This window comes from Chiloscyllium plagiosum, chromosome 22 (genome assembly GCF_004010195.1).
Source record: "Chiloscyllium plagiosum isolate BGI_BamShark_2017 chromosome 22, ASM401019v2, whole genome shotgun sequence".
Taxonomy (NCBI): Eukaryota; Metazoa; Chordata; class Chondrichthyes; order Orectolobiformes; family Hemiscylliidae; genus Chiloscyllium; species Chiloscyllium plagiosum.
The window spans coordinates 821,415-831,283 of NC_057731.1; the positions used below are offsets into that span (position 1 = coordinate 821,415).

General features: G+C 42.8%; 1 protein-coding gene across 4 annotated transcripts in view; it reads right to left on the reverse strand.

Moving 5' to 3' along the window:
- The window catches only part of rufy2 (RUN and FYVE domain containing 2), an 88,874-nt gene that overhangs the window by 15,747 nt on the left and 63,258 nt on the right, over nucleotides 1-9,869 (reverse strand). For 3 of the 4 annotated variants that reach the window (XM_043712252.1, XM_043712253.1, XM_043712251.1), the window contains 2 exons: nucleotides 7,034-7,128; nucleotides 5,509-5,557 (listed from right to left, as the gene is read on the reverse strand). The exons of the other annotated variant lie outside the window; for it this stretch is intronic. In XM_043712252.1, coding sequence (XP_043568187.1) covers nucleotides 5,509-5,557; nucleotides 7,034-7,128 — 144 coding nt within the window. The remainder of the gene's footprint in view (nucleotides 1-5,508; nucleotides 5,558-7,033; nucleotides 7,129-9,869) is intronic. 4 annotated transcript variants of the gene reach the window in all.

The following is a 9,869-nucleotide window of genomic DNA, read 5'->3' on the forward strand; positions in this document are numbered from 1 at the left end:
GTATAGGACAGATGTTAGGGGTAGATTCTTTACTCAGTGAGCCGTGAGTTCATGGAATGCCCTGCCAGTAGCAGTGGTGGACTCTCCCTCTCTTAATGGGCACTTAAACAGGCATTGGATAGGCATATGGAGGATAGTGGGCTAGTGTAGGTTAGGTGGGCTTGGATCGGCGCAACATCGAGGGCCAAAGGGCCTGGCCCTGCCAGTAGCAGTGGTGGACTCTCCCTCTTTATGGGCATTGGATAGGCATATGGATGATAGTGGGTTAGTATAGGTTAGGTGGGCTTGGATCGGCGCAACATCGAGGGCCGAAGGGCCTGTACTGCGCTGTATTTTTCTATATTCTATATTCTAAAGAGAGGTGAGCAGATAGGTGGAAATGTAAACCAGAGAGCGAGAGAGGTATGAAAGGAGCAGGCAACACAAGGCAGTCGTTGATATTGACAGAAAAGCTGAATGAGTAATAAATGAACACCGAGAATAGGAGAGAACAGGTAGGCTATGTTGTAAACGATCCACATCATGTGATAAAAACCAAAAGAACTGCAGATCATATCAGCCATGATCTTACTGAATGGCAGAGTGGGCTTGAAGGGCCAGATGGCCTACTCCTGCTCCTAGTTCTTATGTTCACAGTGTAGATGCTGAAAATAGAAACAAAAGCAGAAATTGCTGGAAAAGCTCAGCAGATCTGGCAGCATCTGTGGAGAGAAATCAGAGTTAACATTTCAGGCCCAGTGATCTTGCCTCAGAACATGTGTGATAACAGGCCTGAGAATAGGTTGGTTGTACTAAAAGCAACCCATGTCGTGACAGGACTGGGTGTGGGGTGGGTAAAAAGACAGAAGGACAGAATTAGGCTCTCAAGTTATTGAACTCGATGTTATGGTCAATCAGAGGAAAGGCTGCAGAAACAGGCAGATTGAGAAGGACAAAGAGGGATAGCACACAAACAGACATATGGCTTGTTTGCAATTTTGATAAAGGACTATTTAAGTACCAGGATGGGCACTGTGAAATCTGATACAAAGGGATTATTTAGCAAGTCATTTCCTGATTTACCAATTATAATCACAAGTGATTATCATTGAGACATTCATTATTCCTAACCATCCATCTACTCTTAATGTACATATAAAATCTTTCCGTTTTGGCCTAGATATCTCTTGCAAGCTTTCTCTCACATTCCCCTGTCATGGCATTTGTCACTTTCTTATTATTCCTTTTTTGTTCTATCCTTTCAATCTGTCGGATCTGTACTGGTAACACCTTTGTACAAGTGTTTTCTTTCACTTTCATTATTTCATGTCCCTTGTTGACAAAGATAGTTTATTATTTTGTGGGCGGCACGGTGGCACTGCTGCCTCACAGCGCCAGAGACCCGGGTTCAATTCCCGCCTCAGGCGACTGACTGTGTGAAGTTTACACGTTCTCCGGTGTCTGCGTGGGTTTCCTCCGGGTGCTCCGGTTTCCTCCCACAGTCCAAAGATGCGCAGGTCAGGTGAATTGGCCATGCTAAATTGCCTGTCGTGTTAGGTAAGGGGTAAATGTAGGGGTATGGGTGGGTTGCGCTTCGGTGGGGCAGTGTGGACTTGTTGGGCCGAAGGGCCTGTTTCCACACTGTGAAGTAATCTAAATCTACACAAGTACAGCTCCCATCCTGGAAGGTATGCCAAGGAGTTGTATTTATTAAAGACATTATTTTTCATCTACACGTCAGTCAATTAACATAGTTCTTCCAAATCTATTATAGTCTGCCTTATCCTTCTAAAATCAAGAACTTACTAAATTCTTGTGACTCACCATCTCTCTCTCTCCAACCTAATATTGCATTTGAGCATATTGTGGTCACTTGCCTAGGTGTGGTCAAGTTTTCAAATGAATATTTCCTGCACATTATTAAGTCTCTTGGTCAAGAAAGTTGCCCTGAATAATTTCAGAGATATGCTGCCTTTGAGACTGCAGTCCGCTCTCCCCCGCACCCCCCCCGCCCTCCACACTGCAAACTGTGAAGATTAAAAACTCCCACCATTTACATTTGGCTTTGTGGGCTCTGCATTTATCACAGTTATTCAGGTTCCAGACAAGGTCTTGGTGAAGCAATAATGCATGTCTCACCATTACCTGTGGATTTACAGCTTATTCTTGTAATCATTCTAGGAGCACCGCCTGTACATATAGATTTCACATCCATGAAATTCCAATCACTTGAAATCTCCTCACCTGTTGCTTGTTCTGGTAATGCCTGACAAAAAAAAGAGAAAAGCTTCCAGAAGTTTCCTCAGCCAAATGCAGCTAACATAAGCTAATAATTGCACTGCACCCCTATCATGTATCTAATTAAACTGAATCTCAAAATGCTCCTGTTGCACAGCCTTTCTCTTTGTTGCTTGATTTTTCTACTATCTACATCTACTAATAAGTAGTGGGTTTTTCTAAATTCACGTTGCTTCTTCAGTCATCAGTGGGACAAATGGGTCTGTCTGTTCTTGCTTTTAGCACTCATAACCCCATAAGGTATTGCGGCAGAATTAGGCCATTTGGTCTGTCGAATCTAGTCTTTCATTTGATCATGGCTGATATGTTTCTCAGGCCTATTCCCCTCCCATCGCCCCATCTCCCCTTTTAATCAAGAACCCATTTGTCTTAAAGAACCTCAGTAACTCGGCCTTAAGAGTATTCTGCGGCAATGAATTCCACAGATTCACCATCCTCTGGCTGAATGAATTCCTCATCTCAGTATTAAAGGATAATTTCTTCACTGAGTCTGTGCTCTTGAATCCTAGTCTCTCCTACCAGTGGAGACATCTTCTCTACATTCAGGCATCCATATTCTGTTATTTTCAATTAAACCTCCTTCATCTTTCTAAACCCTTATCAAGTATGACCCAGAGTCCTCAACTGCTCTTCATATCCCCATTCTCGAGAACCTCCATTGGATCCGTTCTAAGGCCAGCACATCCTTCCTTAGATGCAAACCTATCACTGTTCACCACATTCCAAATCCGGTTTGTTCACAGCCTTATACAGGTTCAGCAGTATATTCCTGCTATTGTATTCGAGCCTTCTCAAAAATGAATGCTACATTGCATTTCCCTTCTTAACTGCCAACTTGTCTACAGGACATTTTCTGGGTTATGTTTGTTCTTTGGGTTTGCTGCCAATTGTATTGTGTTTGCCCTTTCATTCAAAGTCATCTTGCAACTTCTCTTTACATCCTGAATGCCTTGCTTAGGAGATATTAGATTATCAATTTTCATTGCTTCGTTGGGTAAAATGTGTAAATATACAACACATTCCTGAAGTTCCCAGATTTTGACCCAGGAACACTGAAGGAACAGCAGTAGGCTCACCTTGGGGACAAAAAAATCTGATGAACAGAATTTATCTCCATTTGTACAATCAAGGATTAATTGGAAGGGGTCAGTATAGTTTTGTCAGAGGAAGATTATGTTTGACAAATTTGACTGAATTCCATGAGGTGGCGATTAGGTGTGTCAATGAGGTAGTGCAGTTGATCTATGTTGACTTTAGAAAAGCTTTGAACAAGATAATGGATGGGGGTTAAGTCGTCTCTTGGGATCCAAGGAAAATTGTATCCAAAATTGGTTTGTGGTAGGAGGCAGAGATGCTGGTTGGAGTCTGCTATTGTAAATGGAAGCCTCTTTCCAGTGGCATACCACAAGCTTCGGTGTTGGGTCCTTAATGTTTGTCATCTATATTAAATATTTGGACATGAAAACAACTTATCAGCAGGTGCACAGATTATACAAAAATTGGTGGTGTGGTAAATAGTGAGGAAGAAAGCCCTAGACTACAGGATAATACAGACAGGCTCATCAAAAGAGTAACAAATGGATGTTCAATCCTAAAAAGTGTAAAGCGATGCATTTGGGAAGACAAGGAAGTACACAATGAATGGCAGGACCCTGGCCAGGATTCAGGATCAGGGAGACCTGATGAGCATGTCAACAGATCCTCGAACAGGATGATTTAAAGGTGGCATGTAGGATATTTGCTTTTATTAACTGAGCATACAAGACCTGGAGGGTGTTACAATGGAGCTGAATAGCGCAACCCACCCAGACCCATTCCCCTACATTTACCCCTTCACCTAACACTACGGGCAATTTAGCATGGCCAACTCACCTAACATGCACATCTTTGGATTGTGGGAGGAAACTGGAGCACCCGAAGGAAACCCACGCAGACACGGGGAGAATGTGCAAACTCCACACAGTCAGTCGCCTGAAGCGAGAATTGAACCCGGGTCTCTGGCGCTGTGACAGTACTAACCACTGTGCCGTCCACTAAGATACTGCCCAAGCTGGAGCACTGCTACTATGATGAGACACTAAACAAGTGAGGAGTGTTTTCCTTAGAGCAGAGAAGGTTGAGTGGGGCCCTGTTTGAGGTCTGAAAGTTTATGAGGGGCGTACACAGTGCTAACAGGAATAAACTTTTAGTCTTAATAGAGGGATCAATTACTGAGAGCATTGATTTTAAGGTAGGATGGGAGGGTTAGAATGGGGATTAAAGGAAGAGTTTTTTTTTCACCCAGAGAGTAATAGGGACTGGAACCATTACAGCATTTAAGTCATATTTCAGATGAACATTTAAAGCCATAGCACAGCTATGGGCCAAATGCTGAGAAATGGGATTAGAGCAGATAGTCGTTTGACAACAGGTGCAGACTCAATGGGCTAAAGGGAACCTTTCTGAGTTCTAATATAATTACTCACACTGCAATTACAAGTTTGGATGGTGTGTGGTTGGAAGTGACTTTACAGTTTGTGTTCCTACACACATTTACAGCCATTCATGGAGGAAAGTATGATCCCAGAGTCAGAAAACAAGTTCTGATGAAGGGTCACTGGACCTGAGACATTTACTTGCCTTTTCTCTCTACAGATGCTGCCAGACTTGCTGAGTTTCTCCATGACTTCTGTTTTTAAGTCAGAAAGCAAGGTTTCTAACATAACCGATAACAACATTCCTGTTCTAATAACATCTCCAGATCAGCTCATGGGTCATGAGTTAAAAGGAAAATATCAACACTATGCTGATCCCACACAAGTTCAGATCAAAACAAAGAACCAATAACTATTTTAGAATTTGCTGTTAAGTACAGAACGTTTTGCATGATAATTTGTGATGCTAAATAGATAATCTGCCATAACAGAATAATACTATGACAGATAACAGGAGGGGTAACATTGGGCAGATATGGTGTATTAATAACATTAAGCAGACATTTCACATTAGAGAGGGGTGTGTGGAGATGGTGGTGGGTGTAGGCGTACATCAGCCAAGATAGGAGGGCTCCATTTGGACATTGAGAAGTTCTGTTTGTCCAGCATATTGTGGAGTAGGGGCATAGGATTTGGTGTCCGTGCGTGTATTTTCACCATGGGTTTGCACTAGAAAAACACTACCCTGGCATTCCTTTGCCTTACAAATGATCAGACCGCAGGAGATACAACAGTAGTAGCATTTTAATAAAATTACCTGCAATGCCTTGTTAGCTTCTTTGATTGTCTCAATTTTGAGTTTTGACCTATAAAAAGATGAGGAATGTATTCTAATAGGATAAGAATTGTAAACATTCCAAAACAAAAGCACAAAACACCAAAATATAATCAAGCCCAAGCAGCTTCATACAGAGGGGGAACGTAGACAATCTGTCATAGAGGTGTAGGGCCACAAAGAACAGAAACAGACCCTTTGGTCCAACCAATCCATGCTGACCATAATCCCAAACTAAACTAGTCCTACCTGCCTGCACTTGGTCCATATCTCTCCAAAATGTTTTATTCATGTACTTATCAAAATGTCTTTTAAACATTGTAACTGTACTCAAAGTTTGTGCGAAGATTTGTAGCTCGGGTGCTCGTTGTTGTGGTTCTGTTTCCAGCTCGGCGAACAGAACCACAACATTGTAACTGTACCCTTATCCTCTACTTCCTCAGGAAGTTCATTCCACATACTAACCACTGTTTTTTAAAAAACTGCCCCTCATGTTTTCTCTAAATCTTTCTCTTCTCACATTAAAAATATGCTCCCTAGTCTTGAAATTCCCCACCCTTGAGAAAAGATATCTATACCCCTCATGGTTTTGTAAACTTCTGTAAACATCCCTCAACCTCCTACTCTCCAGTGAAAAAGGTTCCAGCCTCTCCTTACAACTCAAACCCTCCATTCCCATAAATATCCTGGAAAACCTCTTTTGAACCTTCTCCAGGTTAATAATATCCTTCCTCAAAGAGGATGGCCAAAATAGGACACAGTACCCCAGAAGATGCCCACCATGCCTTGTACAATCTCAACATAATATACTAACTCATTATTCTCAAAGATCTGAGCTACAAATATTAGTGAGCTAAACATCTTAACCACCCTACCAATACGTGATGCAAACTTCAAAGAATTATATACCTGAATCCCTCGGTCTCTGTTCTAAACACTACCCAAGGCCCTATTATGAACTGCACAAGTTCTGCTCTTGTTTGTTTTACCAAAGTGCAATACCTCTTATTTATCCAAATTAACTCCATCTGCCACTCTTCAGCCCACTGACCCAAATGATTAAGAACCTGTGGACGGGGGAATATCAAGGAGACGACAGATCGCAAGATGGGAGGCAGGGGTGTGAGAGGAGAAGGAAGAGAACAAGGGAGACAGACCTAAATTTGGGTGGTTGTGAGGGGAGAAAGGCAAATCATGGGTATCACAGATGCAGAACCAATATCAAAACAGCTGGAAACAGAACATTAGAACAGGAGGTCACTCATTCTTTCAAGCCTGTTCCACATTTAATTACATGATGAAGGAAATAAGAGTAATAGCTTCTAGTATGAAGAATCAGAGGTGGTACCATAACTCCCCCAATTCCCACAAATGTTGACTGGGGGGCATCACACCCACCTCTCACACAGACCCTCACTGTACCCCAGAGATAAGCAACACCTTGATGAGAGCAAGGAAGAGACATATGCAAAAGCCCCAGTGTATCAACATGAATAGGATGGTTTACTCGCTGAGTTTGCAGCCCAGCTCTTGCAGAGCCTGCTCCTGCTCTTCACAGATCGTCTGCAGTTGTCCATTCTCTTCCTGCAAGTGAAGGAACTCCTGTGAAATAAATGAGCTCAGATTACATCAACTGGCTCCTACATAGAAACATAGACAATAGGTGCAGGAGTAGGCCATTCAGCCCTTCAAGCCTGCACCATCATTCAATATGATCATGGAATCTCAGTATTGCACTGTCGCCCTTTCCCCTTGATCCCTTTCACCACAAGGGCCACATCCAGCTCCCTCTGGTCCCGACAGCTTCCTGTGGGAGAGAATTCCACAGGTTCAACAACTCAGTGAAGAAATTCTTCCTCATCTCAGTCCTGAATGGCTTATCTCTTTTTCTTAGACTGTGACCCCATGTTCTGGACCTGCCCAACAGTGGGAACATTTTTCCCATATCTAGTCTGTCTAGTCCCATCAGGATTTTATATGTTTCTATGAGATCCCCCTTCAGTCTTCTAAATTCCAGCAAATAAAAGCCCAGTTAATCCGGTCTTTCCTCGTATGTCAGGATGTCCTTCCTCAGTCTAAAAGACGAAAACTGCACATAATACTCAAAATGTGGCCTCACCAAGGCCCTGTATAATTGCAGCAAGACATCCTTATTCCGATACTCAAATCCTCTCGTTATGAAGGAGAGTATGCCATCAGCTTTCCTCACCACCTCCATGCCAACCTTCTGCCACAATTCCACCGTGACTCCCAAGTCTTGTTGCACCTCACCTTTTCCTAAACTGTCACCATTCAGATAATAATCTTCCCTCCTGTTTTTGTGACCAAAGTGATAACCTCACATTTATCCACATTATATTGCACTTGCCAAGTACTTGCCCACTCAGCCAGTGTGCCCAAATCATCCTACAGCCTCTTAGCATCCTCCTCAGCACACACTGCCACCCAGCTTAGTGTCATCTGCAAATTTGGAGATATGGCATTCAATTCTTTCTTCCAAACGTTAATGTATATTGTGAACCGCTGAGGTCCCAGAAGTGAACTTTGTGGCACACTACTTGTCACTGCCTGCCACTCTGAAAAGGACCCGTTTATTCCAACTCTCTGCTTCCTGGCAACCAGTTCTATATCCATGTCAATACATTACCTCCAATACCATGAGCTTTAATTTTCCTAACATTATGTGGAACCTTGTCAAAAGCCTCTTGAAAGTGCAGATGCATAGCATCTACTGATTCACCATTGCCTACTGGTCACATCCTCAAAAACATTCCCGAAAATTTGTCAAGCATGATTTCCCTTTAGTGAATACATGCTGTCTGGGACCGATTCTGTCACTGCTTTCCAAATGCTTAGTCATTACATTCTTAAATGATCAACTCCAGCATTTTCCCCACCACTGATGTCAGGCTAACTAGACTATAATTCCTCATTTTCTCTCTCACTTATTTAAAAAAAGTGGAGTTACATTAACTACCCTCCAGTCCATTGGAACTCTTCCAGAGTCTACAGAATGCTGGAAAATGGTCAACAATGCATCCACTATTTCTAGGGCCACTTCTATTTGCTTTATTAATACAACCTTATACAGTGCTGCAGATCTGAAAATGTGTTGCTGGAAAAGCGCAGCAGGTCAGGCAGCATCCAGGGAACAGGAGAATCGACGTTTCGGGCATAAGCCCTTCTTCAGTGCTGCAGATACCTGGTCACCATGGTGTCCCTCTCAGCTCCTCTGATCAAGGAACAGGATACCCCTAAAGACCCAATGGCACAGCCAGACCACATCAACAGCAATCCCTACAGCCCACCCAACTCTCCCCACAACAGGCTACTCAGTGCAGTAATTGGAAATTGTGTTACAAATACTAACCAGATTTCAGATAGCCCAGTATGTAATCTGTAAATCCCTGGCATGATTCATTTGGTGTTCTCTTCCTCTAACACACTCAACCAAAAACAAATGTAAGATAAGAAATCATATATTGTGCAAATGGATTGCAAGAGACTATGTGAAACTTGTCTAATGGGCAGGAAACAGCAAGGAGGATAAGGGACTCCTTTTCAGTCTGGCAACCTGTAACCAGTGGGGTTCCATAGGGATCAGTGCTGGGACCACAACAGTTTACAGTATTTATTAATGACGTGGAGGAAGGAAAACAAATGTACTGTGGCCAAATTTCAATATGACAAAAATAGGTGGAAAGACAAGTTGCAAAAGGGATACAAAGTTTAGAGACATATTGTAGGCAAATGGACGATAATGTTCAAAAATGTAAAGTTGTTTATTTTGGAAGGGAGAACAGAAGAGCAGAGTATTATCTAAAATGAGAAAAACTGGAGACAGCTGCAACTCAAAGGGACTTGGGGATACTTATGAATGAATCAGGAAGGCCAATGGAGAACGTTGGCCCTTATATCAAAGAGGTTGGAATATAATACTGGGGAGGAATATAATTACTGCAGCTGTATGAGGCACTAATGAAACTATATCTGGGAGCAGAGAACATAGAAAAATACAGCGCAGTACAGGCCCTTTGGCCCTCGATGTTGCGCCGATCCAAGCCCACCTAACCTACACGAGCTCACTATCCTTCATATGCCTATCCAATGCCCGTTTAAATGCCCATAAAGAGGGAGAGTCCACCACTGCTACTGGCAGGGCATTCCATGAACTCACGACTCGCTGAGTAAAGAACCTACCCCTAACATCTGTCCTATACCTACCACCCCTTAAATTTAAAGCTATGCCCCCTCGTAATAACTGACTCCATACGTGGAAAAAGGTTCTCATGGTCAACCCTATCTAAACCCCTAATCATCCTGTACACCTCTATCAAGTCACC